Genomic DNA, 26,634 nt, shown 5'->3' with positions numbered 1-26,634 from the left:
AAGAAAGAATAAAGACTAGAGCAGAAATAAATATAAAGGAGAAAAAAACACAGAAAAACCATTGAAACCAACATTGGCTTCTTCAAAAAGATCAACATAATTGATACCTTTTTAGCTGTAATTGCAAAGTAATAGAGGAGCCACAACTAAAATCAGGAGTGTAAAAGAACGTATCTACGGATATTGCAGAAGGAAAAAATTATAAAGAAATGCTATGAGCAATTGTATATCAAGAAATTAGATTTCTCATTTTCACAGCAGTGATTTCTATTATACACAGTGGAAATACCTCTTACAAGGCAAAATAATCACTACCAGATTTTCATGCATTTTTATTAGTGTTTCATATCATTAAATTTTCTCTTGCCATGAGTGGAGGCAAGACTTATTAATTGTGAATTTACATCTTTAAAACTGTGGGCAGAAAAATATTATTGCTTAAATGCTGCCTTTTTTTATTTAATCAGCTTTGTTTTGCATCTTATCTCCTTGATAAGTGTCATAAATGAAATGTGCATTCATTTCATTTTCATTTTGCTTTCATAGAAAAAATACGATTTTGTTGAAATTGCTGTGAGCAGAAGAAATCTTTAATGTTTTCAACATGAAAAATTATTTTTAGGAGTACATTTTTTTGTTTAAGAATAGTTGGAAAAGAGTTTCTGAAAGATTGGATACAGAGAGGCTTTATCTAAAACAAGAGCTTTTAAATTTTCATTTAAATTCCAGTTCGTTGGGGGTGCCAGGTGCTCTAGGTGCCCAAGGTGCCTCGGTTAAGTGTCTAAGTCTTGGTTTCAGCCAAAAGCTGATTAGCAGTTTCTCTGTCTACCTCCCCCAATAAAATAAATTTAAAAATTCGAATGAGTAAACATACAGTGTAAATTTAGTTTCAGGTATACAATATTCAACACTTCCATACATCACCCTATGCTCATCATGACAAGTGCACTCCTTAATTCCCATCGCCTCTTTAACACATCTCCCTACTTGCCTCCCCTCTGCTAACCATCAGTTTTAAGATAGGAGTTTGTAATCCAGGATCCACAGATGGAATTATTGGGGGGTATGTGAACTGGAATAAGAAAAAGTCACATTAATTTCTGTTAACCTCTGATGAAAATTAGCATTTTTTTCCAATTATAATGTGGGCAATAAACCATAGTACTGTTAGTGATAACTGTCAGTTTGTTACCAGTAGAAATCAAATATTTCTATTGTTACTGATATCTCAAAATTATTTACCTTTATCAGGACTTCAGAATTTCAGATAATTCTTAAACTTGCTGCTATATTTTGTTATTAATGCATTAACAAAGTATACATGTTACTGTATCACAAATATGTTTACTATTTTGACCATTTATATATAATGGGTTTCTTTTGTTTTCCTGCTTTATGTGTTTCAAAACATTAATCAAAGAAAGATGTCTATAAACTTCTCTATACTGCCAAGAGTCCATGGCGCAGATAAAGTTAAAATCCCTAATTTAGAAGCATGTTGGTTGACATAGAGAATTCTTTTTTTCCTAAGTTTTTATTTAATTTCTAGTTAGTTAACATACTGTGTAATTAGTTTTAGATGTACAATTTGGTGATTCAGTACTTCATACAACATCAGGTGCTCATTCACAAGTGTACTCCTTAATCCCCATCACCTTTAACCCATTAACCCATCCCTCCACCCACCTCTCTTGACATAGCAAATTCTTATGTCTTAACATTAACTGCTTTTTTTTTTTTTATCAGGTGTAGGTAATAGCAGTGAAGGTGGAAGAGGAAAGGCAGGTGCAAAACTTTTCCAAGATTTTCAGATGTTAAGTAGAATCTGGACTCATCCATGGTGTTTGCAGCTGGACTACATTAGCAAAGAAAATAAGGTAAATCAGGTAACCTAAAATTGATTAAGACGTATCTGAAGCAGAATAATTTTAGGAATAAGGTTGATCTATATATTGGAATCTTCCTTTGCTTTGTAGTACCATAATTCAACCTATTTTATTTCTAGTTAATTTCTGTATGTTAGAATACATTATGATTATGGAAGGAGTATTAAATGTTATTCTTAACATCTGTATGAACATGGTAAAATGATAAAAATGTAAAAAGTAACATTGAGTCAATAGTTTTAACTAATAAACAGTAGATTTCATCAGTTTTTGTTACTTATGTCCTTTTTCTTTTCCATGATTCAATCCAAGATTTCACATTGCATTTAGTAATCATATTTGTGATGTCTCCTTTCTTTTTTCTAATCTATGGTAGTTTTTTCAGTTCATTCTTATCCCATGACAATTAACTTACCCTTAGGTAAAGTAAACATCATTATAATTTTCAATATAAATTGAAATAAACTATTAAAACATTCATCATTTTTTTCCTCTAGGGATACTTTGATGAAGACAGTATGGATGAATTTATAGCTTCAGATTCCGACGAAACCTCCATGAGTTTAAGCTCCGATGATTATACAAAGTAAATTGAATAATTTTTGTGTCCTACGTTGACACATTTAAAATCCCAAATTGCTGATTGTTCTCTCATAATTGGCATTTGTATCTTTTCTGTGCTTCCGTAACAGTTTGAATTTGTTTCTTTTATAGAAAGAAAAAAACAAAGGGGAAAAAAGGGAAGAAAGATAGTAGCTCAAGCGGCAGTGGCAGTGACAATGATGTTGAAGTGATTAAAGTCTGGAATTCAAGATCTCGAGGAGGTGGTGAAGGAAATGTGGATGAAACAGGAAGCAATCCCTCAGTTTCATTAAAGCTGGAAGAAAGTGAGTCTAATGAATGTTGCCTTTATTATTGGACATTGATTTAGAAATTACCGTGTCCATGCTTTTTTCAGTTACTAATTTATCCTTACTATTTCACTCAAAGCAGTATCTTTCCCGGATGCTTTCAGTAAGCATCTAGGATAATCAGGTCACATAATAAGAAATATCTGGTGAATGTTTAATTACAAGCACGCCATTGTGCTCTCTCTGATATTTAAGAGAAAGAGAAGAAAGAAAATCTAATGTTTATTTACATGTATATAAACTAAATGCTGTATTTTCATTCCATGTGTTAGCTGACTTAATTCTTGAGCAGACTTAAATACTGTTGGTATCTTTATTGTTTATAAATGATTGGTAGAAGTGGGATTTAGACCTAGATACACCCAATTTCAGAGCCACAATGGTACTTTCAATTAACTACATATAAATAAATGGGAACATTTCATGTAATAGAGCATCATTGTAATTAATTTTACACAATGAAATTAATGTTAATGTTTTAGCCTTTTTCCTTTGTAATTCCTTATAATCTACAATTGTTACATACTTTTAAGGTTTCCCTTTTTCATAGTTTATCACCTCTTTTTAAATTTTTATTTTTTAATTTAAATTTTAGGTGGTTAACATACAGTGCAATAGTAGTTTCTTGAGTGGAATTTAATGATTCATCACTTACATACAACACCCAGTGCTCATCAGAATACATGCTCTCCTCAATACCCATCACCCATCTAGTCCATCACACACCCATCTCCTTCCATCAACCCTCAGTTTGTTCTCTGTCCTTAAGAGTCTCTTATGGTTAGAGGGGTTGTTGGATGGGGTGGGGTAACTGGAGAATAGGCATTAAAGAGGAGGGCACTTGATGTAATGAATACTTGGTATTACATGCAACTGATGAATCACTAAATTCTACCCCTGAAACTAATAATAACTATATGCTAACTAAATTGAATTTAAGTTAAAAACATTTTTAAAAAGAGTCTCTTATGGCTTGTTTCCCCCTCTCCTTTTTAGTTTTCTCCCTTCCCATATGCTCATGTTTTCTTTCTTAAACTCCACATATGAGTGAGATCATATGGTATTTTTCTTCTGACTGGCTTATTTCACTTAGCATAGTACATTCTAGCTCCATCCATGTCCTTGCAAATGTCAACATTTTACTCTGTTTTATGGCTGAGTAATATTCCATTGTATAAGAGGTGATACCACATCTTCTTTATCCATTCTTATGTTGATGGACATCTGGGCTCTCCCCATAGTTTGGCTATTATTGATAGTGCTACTGTAAGCATCAGGGAGCATGTATCCCTTCAAATCTGTATTTTTGTATCTGTGCCTCCTGGATATGGATCTGTGTTTCCCTTCCCAGAGTAAGAAAGTTCTCGGTAAATACCTATTAGTGCAATTACTGGATCATAGGGTAGTTCTATTTTTAACATTTTGAGGAACTTCTGTACTATTCTTCAGAGTGGCTGCAGCAATTTGCATTCCCACCAACAATGCAAGAGGGTTCCCCTTTCTCTGTACCCTCACCAACACCTGTTGTTTCTTCTTTTGTTAATTTTAGCCATCCTGACAAGTGTGAGATAGTATCTCATGATGGTTTTGATTTGTATTTCCCTGATGGCTGGTGATGTTGAGCATTTTTTTCATGCGTCTGTTAGCCTTTTTTGGAAAGTGTATGTCTTTTTTGGAAAAGTGTCTGTTCATACCTTCTGCCCATTTATTAACTGGATTATTTGTATTTTGGGTGTTGAGTTTGATAAGTTCTTTGTAGATTTCACCTACTAACCGTTTATCATATATGTCATTTGCAAATATCTTCTCCCATTCCATAGGCTGCTTTATAGTTTCGTTGATTATTTTCATTTACCGTGCAGAAGCTTTTTATATTTTTTAATTTTTTTCAAGATTTTATTTATTTATTTGACAGCGAGAGAGGGAACATAAGCAGGGGGTGTGGGAGAGGAAGAAGCAGGCTTCCCACCAAGCAGGGAGCCTGATGCAGGGCTCAATCCAGGATCCTGGGATCATAACCTTAGATGATGGCAGACACTTAGACTGAACCACCTGGGTTCCCAGAAGCTTTTTATCTTGATGAAGTCCCAGTAGTTCATTTTTGCTTTTGTTTCCCTTGCCTTTGGTGATGTGTCTAGTAAGAAGTTGCTATGGCAGAGGTCAGAGAGGTTTGTGCCTGTGTTCTCTTCTGTCACCTCTTTTGTTTTCCCTTTCTCTCCTTTTCTTATGCATGAGTGTACACACAATTGAAAGTCTGAATTTTTTATTGACTTTTTATTGAGTGAAAGTGTCTTGACCCAGATCTACATTTTAAGGATTAGTGTTGGGCTCCATATATTATTGGTACAGCCTGACTAGATGTGTAGGAACTCCAAAGTTGGGACCAAATATCTGAATATTTTAAATATAAACTATCTAAAGACAGAACAGTGTAAGGTCTAAATATTTGTCATTTGAGAGTCATATAGCAAAGCAGTTGACTGTGAAAAGGGAGATATGGAGGCCAGCTTAGTGAATGACACTGGGTTCAAACAAGCTTGGCTGATTTTAGGCCTGTACCTGAACTAATGTGGTGATTCCTTCGTAAACATTTCTCTTGTCAAGAGAGTAGGGGGCAGAAAGTGTACTTGGAAGAATAATAGCCGAGAACTTTCTTACTCTGGGAAGGGAAACGCAGATCCATACCAGGAGGCACAGAAAACTCCCATCAAAATCGACGAAAGCAGGCCAACACCAAGACATATTCTAATTAAATTTGTAAAATATGGTGATAAAGAAAAATATCTTAAAAACAGTAGGAGAAAAGAAGTCCTTAACTTACAAGGGAAAACCCATAAGGCTAGCTGGAGATTTCTCAACAGAAATTCGGCAAGCCAGAAGAGAGTGGCATGATACATTCAAAGTGTTGAAAGGGGAAAATATGCAACCAAGAATACTTAATCCAGCAAGGCTGATTCAGAATAAATAGAAGGAGAGATAAAGAGTTTCCCAGACAAACAGAAACTAAGGGACTTCATGACCACTAAACAAACCCTGCAAAAAATATCAAATGGGACTCTGAGTGGGAAAGAAAGACCAAAAGTGACAAAGTCCAGAAAGGAACAGAGAAAATCTTCAGAAACAGTGACAAAACAAGTAATACAATGGCACTAAATACATATTTATCAATAATCATTCTGAATGTAAATGGGCTAAATGCTCCAGTCAAAAGACATAGGATGTCAGAGTGGATACAAAAACAAGACCCATCTATATGCTGCCTACAAGAGACCCATTTTAGACCTAAAGACACCTTCAGATTGAAAGTGAGGTGATGGAGAAACATTTATCTTGCAAATGGATGGCAAAAGAGTCAGAGTAGCCATACTTATATCAGACAAACTAGTTTTTAACCAAAGACTGTAATAGGAGATGAGGAAGTACACTATATCATAATAAAGGGGTCTGTCCCACAAGAAGATCTCAGAATTGTAAATATTTATGCCCCCAACTTGGGAGCACCCAAATATATAAAACATTTAGTAACAAATGTAAAGGAATTCATTGATAATAATACAGTAGTAGTGGTGACATTAAACCCCATTTATATCAATGGACAAATCATCTTAGCAGAAAATCATCAAGGAAACAGTGGCTTTGAATGGCACATTGGACCAGGTGGACTTAACAGATATATTCAGAACATTTTATCCTAACACAGCAGAATACACATTCTTTTCGAGTGCTCATGGAATATTCTCCAGAAGAGATCACATACTAGGTCACAAATCAGGCCTCCATGAGTACAAAAAGATTGAGATTATACCACACATATTTTCTGACCATAATACTGTGAAACTTGAAGTCAAACACAAGAAAAAATTTGCAAAGACCACAGATACATGGTGGTTAAAGAACATGCTACTTAAGAGTGAATGGTTTCCTCAGAAAATTAAAGAAGAAATAAATACATGGAAACAAATGAAAATGAAAACATGACAATCCAAAACCTTTGGGATGCAGCAAAAGCAGTCATAAGATGGAAGTATATAGCAATACAGGCCCACCTCAAGTAGCAAAAAAAATCTCAAAAATGCAACCTAACCGTACACCTAAAGGAGGTAGAAAAAGAACAACAAAGGAAGCCTAAAGCCAAGAGAAGAAGGGAAATAATAAAGATTAAAGCAAACAGATGAAAGAAAAACCTAAAGAACAATAGAACAGATCAATGAAACTAGAGGCTGGTTCTTTGAAAGAATTAGTAAAATTGATAAACCCCTAGCCAGGCTTATCAAAAAGAAAAGAGAAAGGATCCAAATAAACAAAATCACAAATAAGAGAGGAGAGATCACAATAAAGACCACAGAAATACAATTATAAGAGAGTATTATGACTAACTATATGCCAACAAATTGGACAACTGGAACAAATGGATGAATTTTTAGAAACATGTAAGCTACCAAAACGGAAATAGGAGCAAATAGAAAATTTGAACAGATTGATAACTTGTAATGAAATTGAGCCAGTAATCAAAAAACACCCTACAAACAGAAGTCCAGGGACAGATGGCTTCCGAGGGGAATTCTACCAAACATTTACAGAAGAGTTAATACCTATTCCTCTCAGACTATTCTAAGATACAGAAAAGGAAGGAAAATTTTCCAATTCATTTTATGAGGGCAGCATTACCCTGATAGCAAAACTAGATAGAGTACCCTAAAAACGAGAGCTATAGGCTAATACTATAGATGCACATAGATCCAAAATTCTCAATAAATTCTAGCAAACCAAGTTCAACAATACATTTTTAAAAAATCATTCACAGTGATCATGTGGGATGCATTGCTGGGTTGCAGGGGTTGTTCGGCATTCACAGATCAATCAGTATGATATACTACATTAATAAAAAGAAAGGGTAAGAACCATATAGTCATTTCAGTAGATGCAGAAAAAGCTTTGACATAGTACAGCATCCATTCATGATAAAAACCCTCAACAATGTTGGTTTAGAAGGAGCATACCTCATCATCATAAAGGCCATTTATGAAAAACCCACAGCTAATATCATTCCCTGTGGGGGAAAATGGAGAGTTTTTCCTCTCTGTTCAGGAGCAAGATGGGGATGTCCATTCTCATCACTGGTATTTAACAAAGTACCGGAAGTTGTACTCAGCCATCAGACAACAAAAAGAAAGAGAAGATGTCCAAATTAGCAAGGGAGAAGTAAAACTTTCACTATTTGCAGATAACAAGATACTCTATAGAGTAAACTCAAAAGACTCACCAAAAAGCTGCTAGAACTGATACATGAATCCAGTCAGGTGACAAGATGCAAAATGAATGTAGAGAAATCTTTTGGATTTCTATACACCAATAATGAAGCAGCATAAACAAAAATTAAGGAATCAGTCTCATTTACTGTTTTTCCAAAAGTAACAAGATAGGTAGGAATAAACTCAACCAAGAAGGTGAAAGATCTGTACTCTGAAAAGTATAAAACATTGATGAAAGAAATTGAAGAGGACACAAAGAAACAGAATGACATTCCATGCTCCTGGATTAGAGGAACAAACATTGTCAAAATGTCTATGCTACCTAAAGCAGTCTATATATTTAATGCTCTTCCTTTCAAAATGCCAAGAGCATTTTTCACAGAGCTAGAACAAACAGTCCTAAAATTCGTATGGAACCACCAATGTCTCAAGTGCCCAAAGCAACCTTGAAAAAGAAACAAATGCTGGAGGCATCACAATTTCTGTCTTCAAGTTATACTGGTATAGTATGGTGTATGTATAGTATAGTATACTATATATATAGTATAGTATGTATACTATCAAATAGTATGGTATGGTACAAAAATACTCACATAAATTAATGGAACAGAATTGAAAACTGAAAAATGAAGCTACAATTCTATGGACAGTTAGTCTTTGACAAAGCAGGAAAGAATATCTAATGGGAGAAACAATGTTTTCTCAACAAATGTTGTTGGGAAAACTGGACAGCAACATGCCAAAGAATGAAATGGGACCACTTTATTATACCGTACACAAATAGAAATTCAGAATGGATTAAATCTTAAATGAGAACACAGGCAGTAATATCTTTGACATTGGCTGTAGCAAGTTGTTTCTAGATATATCTCTAGATAGGTCTCCTGAGGCAAGGGAAGTAAAAGCGAAAAAGCAAAAATAAACTATTGGGACTTGATCAAAATAAACAGCTTCTGCACAGTGAAGGAAACAAGCAACAAAACTAAAAGGCAACCTTTGGAATGGGAAACAATATTTGCAAATTACATATCTGATAAAGGGTTGGTATCTGGAATATATAAAGAATCTCTAAACCTCAACACCCCAAAAATGAACAATTGAAGTAAAAATGTGCAGCTGACATGAATAAACATTTTCCCAAGACATATAGATGGCCAACAGAGGCTACTTACCATCAGGGAAATGCAAATAAAACTACAATAAGCTATCACCTCACCCTATCAGAATAGTTAAAATGATCAGTAGTAGAAACAACAGATGCTGGTGAGGATATGGAAGAAAAGGAACACTTTTGCAGTGCTGGTGGAAATGCAAACTGGTGCAGCCCCTCTGGAAAACAGTATGAAGATTACTCAGAAAGTTAAAAATAGAACTACTCTATGATCCTATAATTGCACTACTGCTATTTACCCATAAAATACAAAAAAACTAATTCAAAAGGATATATGCCCTCCTATGTGTATAATAGCAATTATCAACAATAGCCCAATGATGGAACAAGTCCCCATGTCCATCTACAGACAAATGGATAAAGAAGAGGTGATATATAATTACAATAGAATATTACTCAACCATCATAAAGAATGAAATCTTTGGGAACAACATGGATAGAACTAGAGAGTATTATGCTAAGCAAAATAAGTCAGTCTAAGAATGATAAATACCATATGATTTCACTTATATGTGGAATTTAAGAAACAAATTGTAACAGTAAAAGGATCAAAAGAGAGAGAGATGCAAACTAAGAAATAGACTTTTAACTATGGAGAACAAAGTGATGGTTACCAGAAGGAAGATGGATGGGGGATGGTTTAAATAGGTGATGGGGATTGAGGAGTGCACTTATGATGAGCACTGGGTCTTGTATGAAAGTATTGAGTCACTATATTGTACACCTGAAATTGATACTACACTGTATGTTAACTAACTGGAATTAAAATAAAACCTTCAAAAAATAAGGAAAATACAAGACATTTCTCTTTTCACTACCTCATTGGAATAAGCAGATGGCAGCCTAATCACAGACCTTGGCTTACTTCTCTTAGAAATCGGGGATAGTAAAAATTAAACTACCAAATTTTCCTCTTTGTTCTCTGCTATTGTCTCATAAAGGCAATTTATTATCATTGTTAATCTTCCAATTAGATTTAAAGAGTATTTTTCTAAGAATAGTAAAGGAATGGTTCTAGTTTAATAGGAAGCTTCTGTTATCTCCCTCCCTTCTCTCCTAGTCTGACTTTTCACTTAAATTTCTCCTCAGTTATCTTAGAATTGGAAATAAATAGCTTAAAATTTATGTGTTCCTGGGAATGGTTTTCTTAAAATATTCTTTTTTTTTTCTTAAAATATTCTTGCTGAAATTTTTTTTTCTGTAACTTTTTTAGGAGAACAGGGAGAGTAGAGAAACCAGTATGTCTCATTCTGTGCTGTAAACAGGTTAAATAAAAGTGCTGAGGTCTTGCTCCCTTCATCTCCTAGCAGTACAAGTAGGGTCTGAGGCAGCTGGGTCACCTACAGAAATGAGTAGCCTCTTCTGTTTTCTCCTGGTACATTATGTAAGCATTATTGTTTTTCACTTATGTCATAAGGTAAAAATGTTTGGAAAGAATTGGAACAGAGAAGAGATGGCTACATATTGTGAACTTAAAAGCAGTTAGGGAAGGCTATGGTTTCCAGATGACAAATTCTGACTACCTGTGTAAGGTCTTTGTTTCATTTTCACTTTAGGTGTGTGCAGTCAAATAGAAATCATTCATATATAGATGTATTTTATATTTTCTTCAGCTGTGTACATGTATAGTCTATTAGAAATATTTTCCAGAACAAATGATGATAAAAATCTATTTTTTTTAGATCTAGATTAACTTCAAGTAAGGCTGAGTATATCATAGTACATGGACATATATAGCTGACACTGTGTAACTTTTTTTAAAACATAGTTACTTTCTGATAGGAAATGTAAGAAAACCTGAATAGGAAGGATTAAAGGGCCAAAATGTTGTATTTGGAATATGAAATAGATATTAAATAAGTAGATGGCTACAATTGAGCTATAATAATATTTTAACTGCATATTTCATTTTTACTTTAGAGTTGCTATCTGATTCTTTTTACAGTAGCTTTCTGAATGTTTACAGAAGCAACATCTTGAGTAAGTCTTTTAAGTTAACCTTACAGTATTCCTATTTCTGTGTTTTAGTATTTTATTAGGACAGTTTGTTTTATGAGTAAATGAATATATAAACTACTTCTAAGTATTCAATTTTCAGCAATTGCAGTACTAGGTATTTACTCCAAAGCTACAAATGTAGTGATCTGAAGAGGCACTTGCACCAATGTTTATAGCAGCAATGTCCACAATAGCCAAACTATAGAAGGAGTCCAGGTGTCCATGGACAGATGAATGGGTAAAGAATATACATACATACATACATATGTATACATACATACATACATAATAGAATACATACATATGTACATGCATAATAGAATACCACTCAGCCATCAAAAAATGAAATCTTGCCATATGCAATGATGTAGATGGGACTAGAGGGTATTGTGCTAAGAGAAACAAGCCAATCAGAGACAATTATCATATGCTGTCACTCATACGTGGAATTTAAGAAATAAAACAGAGGATCATAGGGGAAGGGGAGGGAAAAGTAAAACAAGACAAAATCAGAGAGGGAGAGAAACCATAAGAGACTTTTAAGCATAGGAAACAAACTGAGGGTTGCTAGAGTGGAGGTGGGGTGGAGATGGGGTAACTGGGTGATGGACCTGGAGGAGGGCACATGATGTAATGAGCACTGGGTATTATATAAGATTGATGAATTACTAAGCTCTAATTAATGGAATTTAAATTAAAAACCAAAGTATTCAGTTTAATATTTTGCTCTTTTTAGATTAATCTTTATTGGTTAGCATTTACACTTTAAAATGTATACAGTTTATTATATGGACATAAACTTTTTGTGACAGAATCCTTGTACATGATGTAGGACCATAATATTAGCACTAATATACCACATTTGTTCATTCAACAAATATTTATTTAAGTGCTTAATATGGTCCAGGCACTGCTATAGAAGCTTGGGTTATATTAGTCAATAAAATGCATTCATGGAGCTTAATATTCTACTACTAGTACTATATAGATACATAATACTTTAATGATATTGCTACTTTTCTTTATAAAACTTCATTGTATCTTGATGCAAATACGGTAGTTAAATATATATTTAGAAAAATGTACTTTAAGAAATTAGGGTTAAAGTTGTTGCTTTTTATTTGTTTGTATTTCTTTAGTGCCTTACCTTGTAAGAATTTTGTGATAGCCAGAGTGGATATTAAGGAGTGGCTTTGATTAATTAATGTACTGTTTCTTGTCATATATATAAGATCAGAGTTATAATAGAAATAACAGTTAATCCATGTGGATATTGAAATAAGAGTATTCAACATGAAATACCTGTTTGTAAGTTCTAATTAGATATTCAGGGTACTTATTAACTGGAGTAGCCCTTATTTTCCTATATCAGTTTTTATTTTTTTAGACATTACTGTAAAGTAATTTGATTATATCCAATAGGATCAAAATTAGGATGGAATCTTTTGCACAGAAATTACTAACTTTGTGCTAGCATTTTTTTATTGCTAACATTTTCACTTTAGTTAAATTACCTTTAGTGTATTTGGGTTTATATATTTGGGTATTCCCTAAAGGCATTTGTTGTTTGCCAGTTGTAGAAAGGAGTTTAGTTTGACATTGGCTTGATAAGCTGTTTGTCAGTGGCACCCAAGACCACCCTCAGGTTCAGTGATTCACAAGACTTAGCATACAGTCATATTCAGGTCTATGATTTATTACAATGAAAGGGTACAAAGCAAAATCAGCAAAGGGAAAAAGCAGATGGGGTAGAGTCCAGAGGAAACCAGGCATAACCTTCTAAGAGTCTTCTCCCAATGGAGTCACCCAAGATGTACTAATTTCTCCAGAAATGTTATGATAGTATATATAAAGTGTCATCTACGGAGGAAGCTCATTAGAGACCAAGTACCTAAGTTTTTTATGTGTTTTAAACACACTATCTGCCTGGCTCTTACCAAATCTCAGACTCCCAGAAAGAAAACAGGTTTGTTCAAAACAAACCACATTGTACAAACAATCTAGGAACAATGAGTCAGTCTTATCAGGGAAAGTTTTATATTAGTACAAGGAGCTGTGTATGATTCAAGTGCCCAGACAACAGCATAGGGCCAGCCTTGCAAAGGAGGCTTTCTAAGATGAAATTTGACTTGATTCCTGAAGGATAGTGAAGCATAAAAAGAAGTTTTCCAGGTGATGAAGGGGAGAAAATAATATAAGACATTCAAGGAAAGCTATGGGTTCTGGCAAATATGTGTCATGTTTGGGCAGTAGTTCATTGTGGTTTGAACATCAATACATAATGAGCTCTCTATAAGTAGTGGAAATCACCAGGACCCAGACACAAAGGAGGAACTGATAATTTTTTTAAAAATTTTTGATTTTTTAAAAAATTAATCTTTTTTAAAGATTTTATTTATTTATTTGACAGACAGAGATCACAAGTAGGCAGAGAGGCAGGCAGAGAGAGAGAGAGAAGCAGGCTCCCTGCTGAACAGAGAGCCCGATGCGGGGCTCGATCCCAGGACCCTCAGATCATGACCTGAGCCGAAGACAGAGGCTTAACCCGCTGAAGCACCCAGGCTCCCCAGGAACTGATAATTTAAACAGTAATTTCAGGAAGGTGTGCTGTGGAAGCCTTAGGGATATTCTAGTCTTGAGACTAGCAGTTTTGGTTTTCACCTACCCAGGAATAGGATACAAGGCCTTGGGCCCTGTATAAGGTGGAGAATTCTTTGAACCCAGATTAAAGCTGAATCTCTTCAAAGGGTATGTAGTCCATTGATGAACAGGATAGAAAAAAAATTTGCCTAGCAATCCAGGGAGATTTCAAGGAAGCTTATCTGTTTCACCGTGGTCTCCAGGTTGAGAAAAATAGTTTCCTTGGATTCATATTCAAGGGCTAACGTAGGTTATGATTTGAATTTATGTTACTTGGTCTAAAAATCTCAAGCTGATGGAATGCCGGGGTGGCTCAGTCAATTGAACTTGGGACCAACTCTTGATTTCATCTCAGGTCATGATCTCGGGGTTGTGGAATCAAGCCCCTTGTTGGGCTCTTCCCTCAGCAGGGAGTCTGCTGTAGATTCTCTTTCTTCTCTTCCTTTGCCCCTCTCGCCCATGCTCACAGGCGCGTGTTCTCTCCCTGAAATAAACAAATAAATAAATCTTTAAGAAATAAATGATAAATAAAAATCTCAAGCTGCAATACCTCAAAAGTAATCCTGCGTTGTTGATCCTAGAGCACCCGGCAGAAACAGATGCAGAGTGGAGATGTATGATCTCTACCCAGGGTTCTCACATATTACAGCTACACTGAAAGTGAAATGAAAATAAAAATGGTAGAATGGCGCACCTGGGTGGCTCACTTGTTAAGCGTCTGCCTTTGGCTCAGGTTATGATCCCAGCATCCTGGGATCCAGCCCTGCATTGGGCTCCATGCTCAGCAGGAAGCCTGCTTCTCCCTCTCCCATTCCCTCTGCTTATGTTCCCTCTCTCGCTGTGTCTCTCTCTGTCAAATAAATAAATAAAATCTTTTTAAAAAAATGATAGAATACCTGAGGGAACAATTAACTTTAGAAAAAGTTAGCAACAAAATAAGCAGTCAGCCTGGCAAAAGTTAACACACAAAACAAATAGCATAATTAGATTCTTAAGGGCCTCCGATGATAATAGAAATATTTGATAAAGACTATGTTTAAAGCGGTAATTTTAAAAATCAGAAGTGTAAGTTTATGCCAGAAAATTTAAAACTTAGATGAAGTAGACGGTATTCTAGAAAAATATAACAAAATTGTTCATTTGATAGTAGCCAAAAATTAGAAATAAGTATTTTTGAGATGACTGAGGAGATGCTTATAATGCGTATGAGGAGAGCTAATAAATGAAATATTCATGCAGTAGAATTCTGCAAAGCAGTTAGAATGATTGAGTAAGTCTCACTTTGAGTGAAAAATGAAAAACTACATTTAGTGAAAAGTCATAGAAAGATACAACCAGTATGTACTGCTTACATATAGTTTGAAAACATGAAAGGTAATGTACAGTTTAGTGATTCATAAAAACATACACAGAAATAGTAAATACAGAATTTAGGATTTTATTTATTTTGATATAAATTTTATTTTGTTCTTTCACATTTTTTAGTATAATTGACACTCAACATTACATTAGTTCCAGGTGTATAACCTGGTTGACAAGTTTATGCATTACGCTATATTCACCACAAGTGTAGCTGCCATCTGTCCTTTTTACATTGCTATTACAATTTAATTTACTTTTATTGACAATATCATGTGTATTTTATTCAGTGACTTAATTTGTTCTCTGTATTTACAGGTCTGATTATGCTTTTTATTTGCTTATTCATTTGTTTTGCTTTGTATTGTTTTTAGATTCCCTTGACTTACTTGTCCCATAACTGGAGGCCTGCATCTTCCTCTCCCCTTCACCCATTTTGCCCAAACCCCTACTCCTTCCCCTATGGCAACCATCAATTTTTCCTCTGTATTTATAGGTCTGATCCTACTTTCTGTTTGTTTATTCATTTTTTAAAATTCCATTTATGAGTGGAATCATATGGTATTTATTTTTCTTAGTATGACTTATTTCACATAGCTTAATAGAATTTAGATTTTAGGTACCTCTTAGAAAAACACAAGGGAAAGAAGAGAATGAAATTTGGTATGGTCACATATTAGGTGTCAGCTGCATCAGAAGCATATTTAGCAAGTGGTAAAATTTAGCTGTTCACCATATTCTGTATACTTTTGTGAATATTTAAAATATGTATAACAAAAATCTGTAAAAATTCAAAATACTTTGCATTAAAAAGCAATTGAGGGAAGGTACAAAAACAGGTAAACCTTATGTTCCTAATTTTGAATCGAACTGTTTATGTTTAAATATTAGATTATTTTGTGTTACTTTCTTATATCTTTTATAATCAAAGTTTGTGGGGAAAATAACAAAATGAATTAACATGATATAGTCATTCTGGGATGAATCCGTTTTTGTTTTCTAGACTTCTGTTAGGACTGTGAAATATTTCCTGCCCCTAAGATCTTTTCTCTCTTGATCTCTGAGTCCATCTATTTCTCTTGCCTCCCTCTTCTCCCTGCCTCTGTCTGTCTTTGGTTCTTTAGATCTTTTTGTCTCCTAGTCTCTGTCTCTTGGGGTTTGTGTTGGGAGTTATACTCTCTCGGCGGCGGGGCGGGGGGTGTCTCTTAGGGTCTCTGGTTTTTGAATTCCCTGCTCCCAGGCACTGTTTCTCATAGTTGTACTTTCTTGGGGTCTTTCTCTTGCTTATTCTCTTACTTGTTGTGCCAGCCTCCCCCTCCCCCATGTTTTTCTTCCTTTGCATTCATATATGCCTGTTTGTGTGTGTCCCACTCCCTGTCTCTCTCTCCCTCTTCTAGAGTTCGGTTTGTCTCCTCTACTCCACTCCCCACCTTGTGTCTTTTCCATACAGTAAAGCTCTCTCTTTCCTTGGGTAGTCTTTTTTTCTCTTTTTGCAAGAGGGTGCCCTCCTTCCTCCTCATCCCCTTTTTCCCTCTTCCTCCTCTCCTCCTCCCTTCTCTTCCCTCTCCTTCCCCCCTCCCCATTTCTCTAGGTCTCTTTCTTAATCCTCTCTGAATCTTTGAGTTTCTTTCCTTATTTGCCTACTTATTTATGTTTCATTTATTTTATTTAGGTAAAGCTACTTCCTCTTCTAATCCAAGCAGCCCAGCTCCAGACTGGTACAAAGATTTTGTTACAGATGCTGATGCTGAGGTTTTAGAACATTCTGGAAAAATGGTACTTCTCTTTGAAATTCTTCGAATGGCAGAGGAAATTGGGGATAAAGTGTAAGTTTCTCTCCTGTTTTTATTATATAAATGAACTTTTTATAACCTTTCTGTTGTTTAAACAATTTATTGGAAGAAATCTGTTTTGTTTTCTTCCTGTCTGAAGATGTAATTTCTTTAGTAGTGTAGTGATAGACAACTGTCTTCCTTTTAAGCCACTAGTTCTGAGTACGTATTCTGGTGGTTTCTTCAGTGCTATTTTCCCTTTCTGGCTGTTGCACCTTGAACTTATTTCTTTGAGCCAGGTCTCTAGTGGATATCTATATTTCACCATCTTTAAAAATTATTTTTCAATCCATGCAGTGTGGTTACTACTTTATTGAGATTTTTTCCCCCTATAGTCACTTAGTGACCTTTTAACCCCCAAATCTAGTAGGTACCTCTCAGACTTTATTTCACCTCTTCGACTATTCTCTGTCCTTTCTCCTTTGTTTTTGCTCTTGGTCTCATCCTTCAAATTACAGTTCAAAAATCATTTAAAATTCTGAACCAAGACAAACCATAAGAGACTCTTAATCTCGCAAAACAAACTGAGGGTTGTGGGGGGAGGGAGAGGGTGGTTGGGTTATGGACATTGGGGAAGGTATGTACTATGGTGAGTGCTGTGAAGTGTGTAAACCTGGCAATTCACAGACCTGTACCCCTGGGGCCAATAATACATTATATGTTAATAAAAAAATAAAAAACTATTTTAAAAAATTTTGAACCAGACTTACTTTTTAGTTCATTACAACATCCCAACATATGTTTGTAAAGTATTTTTAACATGTATCTGTGATTCTTTTAATAACAATTTAACATAAGCCTTAAAATAAACCTTTTATTTAAAAAAGTTTCAAACTTAGTTCCTTTAACTTTCTTGGGAAGAGAATAGATCCATGGCTAATATTTCTGTACCATCTTTTAATATACCTCTACTATTAACACATTCTGATATACATACTTGTATGTCTTTTCACTGGATAGTGAGTTTATTAACCACTATACCTTGCACTTTGTAAGTACTCACTAAAATTTATTTTTGCTGTATATTGCCACTTTTTTTTTATACAGAAACAAGTGGTTCAGATAAGGGATGATGTTGACCTGGCATGGAGTGGTAGTATTGGAAGTAAAGGATATGTTTTGGAATAGAAACAATAGGATTGGGACGCCTGGGTGGCTCAGTGGGTTAAGCCTCTGCCTTCAGCTTAGGTCATGATCCCGGAGTCCTGGGATCGAGTCCCGCATCGGGCTCTCTGCTCAGCAGGGGGCCTGCTTCCGTCTCTCTGTCTGCCTCTCTGCCTACTTGTGATCTCTCTCTGTCAAACAAATAAATAAAATCTTAAAAAAAAAAGAAACAATAGGATTTGGTACATTAATGCAGGGCAGTAAGAATGTGAGAATAGTCAAAGATGACTCCCAGGCTTCCAGACTCAGTGGCTGGTGGATCATGGTGTTATTTACTAGAAGGGAGAATAGTAGTGAAGAACTAAGTTTGTTAGAGGTAGTAAAGAATTCTGCTCTGGCCATGTTAAGTTTCAGAGGCCTATTAAATAACCATGAGAGATGCAAGTAGAAAGTGGGTATTTGAATTCAGAGTTCCTAAAAGTTCAGGAGAGATTATTGCTGTGACATGCTCATGCTTTTTTTCTGCCATCAGTGTAGGTAGTTTAAAATTTTCATTTGCGTACCATACAAAAATTTTAAGAGTGTGAAAGGAATTTGGGTGGTTTTTTAATTTCCTAACCAGTGCAAGAATCTCCTCTACCATGTTCATCATAGATCTTCTCCTAATCTCTCCCATGATAGAACATTTGCTATTTCAGAAGACTACCTATAGTTGAATACTTCATATTTTTAGAAATTATGTCCTTTAGTTTGTACTTTATCCCTATAGCTGTTTTCCTTATGGTTTAAAATTAAACATATCTACTGCCTTTTTTTAGACTCATAGTGATTTTTTTTTAAGCTATAAGTCCCAACTGAAAGACATTATCAGTGTTAGGACTATAAAACTATGGCATTTTGATAACTGTGATTACCACTATTTTTTATTTGTCCAACATTTCCTTGTGGAAATTTTCAAACATAAAAAAAGCAGAAAGAATTTTACAGTGAATATTCATATGCCTGTCACCTAGAATCTATACTGTATTCTGTGTTTTATTGTACTTTTTTATTACATATCTGTTTATCTATTCATCTTATTTTCCTGATGCCTTTCAGTGTGGGTGGCAGACATCAGTACTACTGTTTCAGTTGTCTCTTCTTCAAAAAATAATGGGTTCATCTCTCTTGTCACTTTTAGCTTTTTTTCTGAGTTCGTTTATCTATTCTTTGTATGGCAGTTTCAGTCCTGACCATATGGTCTTGAACATACTTCAGTTTTTTAGCACCCATCTCAAAATATGGTCATAATAAACAAAATACTTCAGCTGAGTTTTGATTAACACAGAGTTGTAGTGAAACTGGTTCTTCTTTATGCTGGACCCTATACTCCCATCTGTGCAATCCAGTAGAAAGGTTTTCTAACATCTAAATAACACTGTTGGTTCATATTAAACTTATGGTCAACTGAGACTTATTTTTTTTAAAAGAAGAACTGGTGTCAAATCAGATTCATGTATTATTCTCTATTTGTGCAGTTGATCTTCGACTCAAGTGAAAACTTGATATTTCATGAGGCAAGAGATAAATGAATTTTAGTGATTTTTAGCCAGTGGTGTGTTGATAAGTGTTTGACAACTGACTTCAAAAAATGATAACAGAGAAAGCAGAGAAGCACGTTAAGCCCTAATTTGTGGCATTTGCTGATAACCACGATAAACTACTCTCAACTGTGGCCAATCTTAAGCTACCAACAGTAGTGGGAAGAAAGGCTACCAATCCACTTTCCTATTTAAAGCAAGTTACAGCTAATTCCAGTACACTACTGGATTCAGCCCAGTCCTTCTCACTTATTTTATGTCATTTAAGCATTAAATTTTGGTTGAATTTTAATTTCTAGTTTTTTTGATATGTATGAATTTGATTTGTATTGCTTCTATATTTTTATATGGGTCATTAATAAAATACATAAAGCCAAAATAGTTTATACAAGGATGAAAATTATTACCAGTTAGGGCAGTAGTTGTTCATCTTGTCTGCAACTAGAAAAAATTAAGAGATAACCAATAGTATGTAGCCAATTAGTCCTAATAACACCTTTCTCGTAGTGATATTTTTCTGAGCTCAGTGGTTCCCAGAACCAGCTTTAATGCAGACTCAAGGCAACCTTTTTCCAGAATAGTACCCCAAATTCCAGATTAATCCCAATTAAATAAATAATTAGTATTTCTAAGAATTTAAGTTTCCCAGTTAAAAGAACTGCTGAAAACTTAATTTGTAGCTCAAAAAGAATTGATTCAATAAAGTGTTTGATTCTAGGAAAAATAATCTATTGAGGGATCAAGACTGTTGGTCATTTACAGTGAGTACTAGGAATACATAATTTCCTTACTAGTATTCTAGGAGTACCAACTGGGAGACAGTAGAACCGCATAGTGCAGAGTTTAGGAAGTCATATACAATACCCAGTGCACATGTTATAAACTCCAACAGCTGTTTCATAACTTGAGTTGTTCTTTTTAGTTCTACTAAATCTGAAGACTTCAAGCAGTGAATGTTGAAGATCTTCTGGAGTCATAAAAGCATCTGTCTCCTATAGTACAGCTTTCAGAATCAAATAAAACCAAACAATATGCTTGGACAGGTGTCTAGTGCCTTGTATACTGACCTACTTTTTTTGCATATATAAGGGAGAGAATGAGCCCTCCTTTATCTTTTATCCTCTTTCTAGATTTTTTTCATTTCCTGTGTAAAATTATGTCCACTTCTCACCAATGGGATAGATGAGAGCAGTGGTTTTCGCACTGTTTTTCAGAGCCCATGAAAGTTGGTGAAAAGAGAAGGCTAGAGGGTGCTAGAGGCTAGAGGCTGAGGGGCCAGTGACACTTTTACCTTCTTCTCCCCCCAAGGCCTGAAGCACCCTGCTTTGTTTGTTTGTTTGAAAAGATTTTTTTTATTTGAGGGAGCATGAGTGGGGGGTGGGTGGGAGGTGGGTCAGAGGGAAAGGGAGAGAGAATCTCAAGCAGACTCCCAGCTGAGTATGGGGCCTGACCTGGGGCTCGATCTCACAACCCTGAGATCATGACCAGAGCCAAAATCAAAGTCAGATACTTAACCAACTGAGCCACCCAGGCGCCCTTTTATTATTTGTTTATTTATATTCTATGTGTATGTATCTTATATATATTTTTCAAAGTTTTAATTTAAATTCTAGTTAGTTAACATACAGTGTAATGTTAGTTTCATGTTAAATAGATGATGAGGATTAAAGAGTGCACTTGTTGTGATGAGCACCAGGTTGTTGTATATAAGTGCTGAATCACTATATTGTGCACCTGAAATTATTTATTACATTTTAATACCACATAAAACTTAATGTGAACAAATAGTTTTCATGGCTCAAAACAGGAGTTAGAAAACTACTGGGATGGAAAATCAGGAATCTGCAGACATATTTGAAATGGAACAACAAAGTATTTTAGAATGTTTACAAGCCTAAAATTACTGAAATACTTATAATAGTTAACACTTTTTTTCCTCATATTCTCTAAATAGTTTCTTTTGTACACTAAAAGTTTTTAATTTTGATGAAATCCACTTTATCAATTTTTTCCCCATAGATCATACTTTTGGTGTTATGTCTAAGAATTGTCTAACCCCAAGTTATGAGTATTTTCTTCCTTGAGTTTTTGTAAACATTCTACAGTTTTACATTTTAAAATTAGATTTATGCTCCATTTTGAATTACTTTTTCTATAAAGTGGGAGGTTTAGGCCAAAGTTCATTTTTATTTTTTGCATATGGATGTTGAATTTTGCCAAGACCGTCAAGACCATTGTTGAAAAGATCCTTTTTCCACTGAATTGCCTTTGCCACTTTGTGAAAAACCATTTAGCTAACTGTTTTGTGTGGCTCTATATCTGGCCTCTATATTCTCTTCCATTTGTGTTTGTCCTTTAATCAGTATTATACTATTCTGATTACTCTATCTTTTTAAGTGTTGAAGTCATGTAGAGTTAGGCCTCCAACTTTTTCTCTTTCAAAGTTATTTTGGCTACTCTGTTTTGGCTACTCAGCATTCTCATATAAACTTTATAGAAGTTAATTTCTCAAAATTCCTACTGTGGTTTTGATTAGAATTGTGTTGAATTTGTAAGTCAATTTGGGAAGAAGTGATATCTTTACTACGTGACCCTTCTAATCCATGAACACTAATCTTTTTTTTAGCCTTGTTTTCAGCCAGTCTCTCATATCTCTGGACTTGATTGAAGATTTTCTTGAATTGGCCAGTAGGGAAAAGACAGAAGATAAAGATAAACCTCTTATTTATAAAGGTGAGTTACAAACATTTCTGTATCATAACTTTTTGAAACCTTCATTTAAACATGTTATACAAACATTTTAACAATAAAAGAAAAAGTTCTCCCCAGACACACAACTTTAATATATCCATTTTTCTTTACATTATTCTTATCTATATAAATATGGTCTTTATTATTGCAATTATAACATGAAGTAAGATTTTTTTTCTTATAAAGAGCTTTATTGAGATAATTCACATATCATGCAGTTCATCCATTTTCAGTAAACAGTTCAGTGGTTTTAGTATTTTCATAGAGTTGTGCAACTGTCACTACAATTTTCAACCTTTTTAATCACCACCAATGAAACTTTGTACCCTTTAGCTATTACTCTCCTATCCCTGCCTTCCGCTTCTTCAGATCTTAAGCAGTCACTAATGAATCTACTTTCTATTTCTACAGTTTGACCTATTCTGAAACTTTCATATGAATGGATTCAAATAATATGTAGTCTTTTGTGACTGGCTTCTTTCACATAGTATGTTTTCGAAGTTCTTCCATGTGTCAGCACTTCATTCATTAGGCCTTAAAGAGCTAATGATAAGTGAGTCGGGGGAAATCGGAGAGGGAGACGAACCATGAGAGACTGTGGATTCTGAGAAACAAACTGAGGGTTTTGGAGGGGAGAGGGGTAGGGGGTTGGGTGAGCCTGGTGGTGGGTATTAAGGAGGGCACATACTGCATGGAGCACTGGGTGTGGTGCATGAACAGTGAATCTTGGAACACTGAAAAAAAAAATTTACAAAAAAAAAAAAAAGTTTTCCTAGGAGACAATACAAGAAAAAAGTATCCAGATTACCCATCATCATTCTTTGACCATTACTTTAGGAATAACACAATATTAAATTAGCTCAATTTTGAAAAACAAAAAAGCTAATAATACTCCATTGTACGGATAATACCCACATTTTGATTATCCATTTATTTATTCCTAGATACCTGGGTCGTTTCGCCTTCTGACTATTGTAGGTAGTGCTATGATAAATATTTGTATGCAAATTTTTATTTATTTAAGCATCTGTTTTCACTTCTTTCAGATATATACTTAGGAATGGAATTATTAGGTCATATGGTAATTTTAACTTATTGAGGAACCAGCAAACTGTTTTCCATACTGACTGTACTATTTTACATTTCCACAAGCCATTTATAAGGGTTCCAGTTTCTCCACATCTTCCTCAACAACTTACCTTCTGTTTTGTTTTGTTTTATTACAGTTATACCGTAGAGGTATTGCGTGCGGGTTTAGTTCCAGACCGCCGCAATAATGTGAATACTTTAATAAAGGGAGTCAAATTAATTTTTTTTTGTTTCCCAGTACATATAAAAGTATTTACACTATACTGTAGTCTTTTAAGTGTGCAATAGCATTATAGCTAAAAATATATATATACCTTAATTAAAAAATACTTCATTGCTAATAGATGCCATCATCTGAATTTTCAGTGAGTTGTAATTTTTTGCTGGTGGAGGATTTTGCCATGATGTTGGCTGACTTATCGGGGTGGTGGTTGCTGAAGATTGAGATGGCTGTGGCAATTTCTTAAAATAAGACAATAGTGAAGTTTGTGGCATCAATTGACCTTTCTTTTCAGAAATGATTTCTGTGTAGCATGCAATGCTGTTTGATAACATCTTACCCACAGTAGAACTACTTTCAAAATTGGAGTAACATCAGTCCTCTCAAACCCTGCTGCTACTTTATCAAATAAGTTTATATTCTAAATCTTTTGTTGTCATTTCAGTAATTTTCACAGCATCTTCACCAGGCATAGATTCCACCTCAAAAAAAACACTTTCTTTGCTCACCTATGAGGCAAACCCTTACCTGTTCAAGTTTTATCATGACATTATAGCAATTCAGTTCTTTCTTCAGGCTTCACTTCTACTTCTAGTTCTCTTGCTGTTACAACCACATCTGCAGTTACTTCTCTTAAAGTCATCCATGAGGGTTGGATTCAACTTCTTCCAGACTCCTGTTAATGTTGATATTTGATCTCTTCCCATGAATTACAAATCATAAATTCTTAATAGCGTGTAGAATGGTGAATCCTTTCATAGGTTGTTTTTTTTTTTTACTCTTTTTTATTTATTTATATTTTAGTTACCATACAATGCAATATTGGTTACTGGAGTACCATTCAGTGATTCATCACTTACATGCAATACCCAGTCCTTATCACAAGTGTCGTCTTTAATACCCATCACTCATCTAGCCCATCCCCCACCCACCTCCCTCCAGCAGCCCTCAGTATGATCTCTATCTTTGAGAGTCTCTTATGGTTTCTTTACCTCTCCCCCCCTCCACACCACATTAATGTGTTTCTTTCTGAAAGTCCACATATGAATGAGATCATATGGTATTTATCTTTCTCTGACTGACTTATTTTACTTAGCACAGCACCCTGATGTTTATAGCAGAAGGTTTTCAATTTACCTAGATCCATCAGAGGAGTCGCTATGTAAGTTTTGACCTTGAGTCCTCCTACTTTGTTTCTCTTCATCAGAGGAGTCGCTATGTAAGTTTTGAACATGAGTCGTCCTACTTTGTTCCTCTTCAAGATTGTTTTTGATGTACTGGGTCCCTGGCAATTCCATATGAATTTTAGAATCACCTTGTAGATTTCTACAGAGAAATCAGGATAGGGATTCTGATTAAGATTCTGATAGGGAGGGGCACCTGGGTGGCTCAGTGGGTTAAAGCCTCTGCATTTGGCTCAGGTCATGATCTCAGGGCCCTGGGATCAAGCCCTGCATTGGGCTTTCTGCTCAGCCAGGAGCCTGCTTCCTCCCTCTCTTTCTGCCTGCCTCTCTGCCTACTTGTGATCTCTGTCTGTCAAATAAATAAATAAAATCTTTAAAAAAAAAGATTCTGATAGGGATTACATTGAATCTGTATTTCATTTTAGGAAGTATTGCCATCTTAACAATATTAAATCTTCTGATCCATAAACATAGAAAGTTTTAGCATTTGTTTAGGTTTCTGATTTTCTTTCACCAGTATTTTGTGGTTTTTAGTGTATACTTATTCTTACTTATTTTATTCTTTTTGATATTGTAAATGGAATTTTCTTAATTATATTTTTGGATAGTTACTTGTAAATGTTTAAAAAATGAGTTTTGTATATTAACTCATTTATTTGTCCTAATAGTTTTTAAGTGAATATTCTTATTTATTTATTTTTTAATTTATTTTTTGTTTTTTATTATGTTATGTTAGTCACCATACAGTACTTCATTAGTTTTTGATGTAGTGTTCCATGATTCATTGTTTGTGTATAACACCCAGTGCTCCATGTAATACGTGCCCTCCTTAATACCCATCACCGGGCTAACCCATTCCCCCCACCCACCTCTCCTCTGAAACCCTCGGTTTGTTTCCCAGAGTCCATAGTCTCTCATAGTTTGTCTCCCCCTCTGATTTCACCCCTTTCATTTTTCCCTACCTTCTCCTAATGTCCTCCATGCTGTTCCTTATGTTCCACAAATAAGTCAAATCATGTAATTGTCTTTCTCAGCTTGACTTATTTCACTTAGTATAAGCTCCTCCAGTTCTATCCATGCCGATGCAAATTGTGGGTATTCATCCTTTCTGATGGCTGAGTAATATTCCATTGTATATATGAACCACATCTTTATCCATTCATCTGTTGAAGGACATCCTGGCTCCTTCCACAGTTTGACTATTTTGGACATTGCTGCTATGAACATTGGGGTACATGTTCCCCTTCTTTTTTTTTTTTTTAAAGATTTTACTTATTTTTTTGACAGACAGAGATCACAGGCAGGCAGAGAGGCAGGCAGAGAGAGAGGGAAGCAGGCTCCCTGCTGAGCAGAGAGCCCGATGCGGGGCTCCATCCCAGGACCCTGGGATCATGACCTGAGCCGAAGGCAGAGGCTTTAACCCACTGAGCCACCCAGGCGCCCCGTTCCCCTTCTTTTCACTACATTTGTATCTTTGGGGTAAATACCAATAACCAGTAACGAAATTGAACCAGTGATCAAAAACCTCCCAAAAAACAAGAGTCCAGGGCCCGATGGATTCCCAGGGTAATCCTACCAGACATTTAAAGAGGAAATAATACCTATTCTTTTGAAGCTGTTTTAAAAAATAGAAACAGCAGGAAAACTTCCAGACTTA

The 26,634-nt window shown here is 35.1% G+C and overlaps 1 protein-coding gene across 1 annotated transcript in view; it reads left to right on the top strand.

Moving 5' to 3' along the window:
* ATRX (ATRX chromatin remodeler) overlaps window positions 1-26,634 on the top strand; it is a 290,527-nt gene that overhangs the window by 204,977 nt on the left and 58,916 nt on the right. The window contains exons 23-27 of the mRNA XM_080795822.1: window positions 1,747-1,877; window positions 2,384-2,472; window positions 2,601-2,773; window positions 16,890-17,043; window positions 22,360-22,466. Of these exons, the coding sequence (XP_080651948.1) occupies window positions 1,747-1,877; window positions 2,384-2,472; window positions 2,601-2,773; window positions 16,890-17,043; window positions 22,360-22,466 (654 nt within the window). The remainder of the gene's footprint in view (window positions 1-1,746; window positions 1,878-2,383; window positions 2,473-2,600; window positions 2,774-16,889; window positions 17,044-22,359; window positions 22,467-26,634) is intronic.

Source organism: Martes martes (genome assembly GCF_963455335.1).
Source record: "Martes martes genome assembly, chromosome: X".
NCBI classification, from domain to species: domain Eukaryota; kingdom Metazoa; phylum Chordata; class Mammalia; order Carnivora; family Mustelidae; genus Martes; species Martes martes.
The sequence above is the reverse complement of the archived record's forward strand: the minus strand, read 5'-3'. Positions and strand labels throughout refer to the sequence as shown.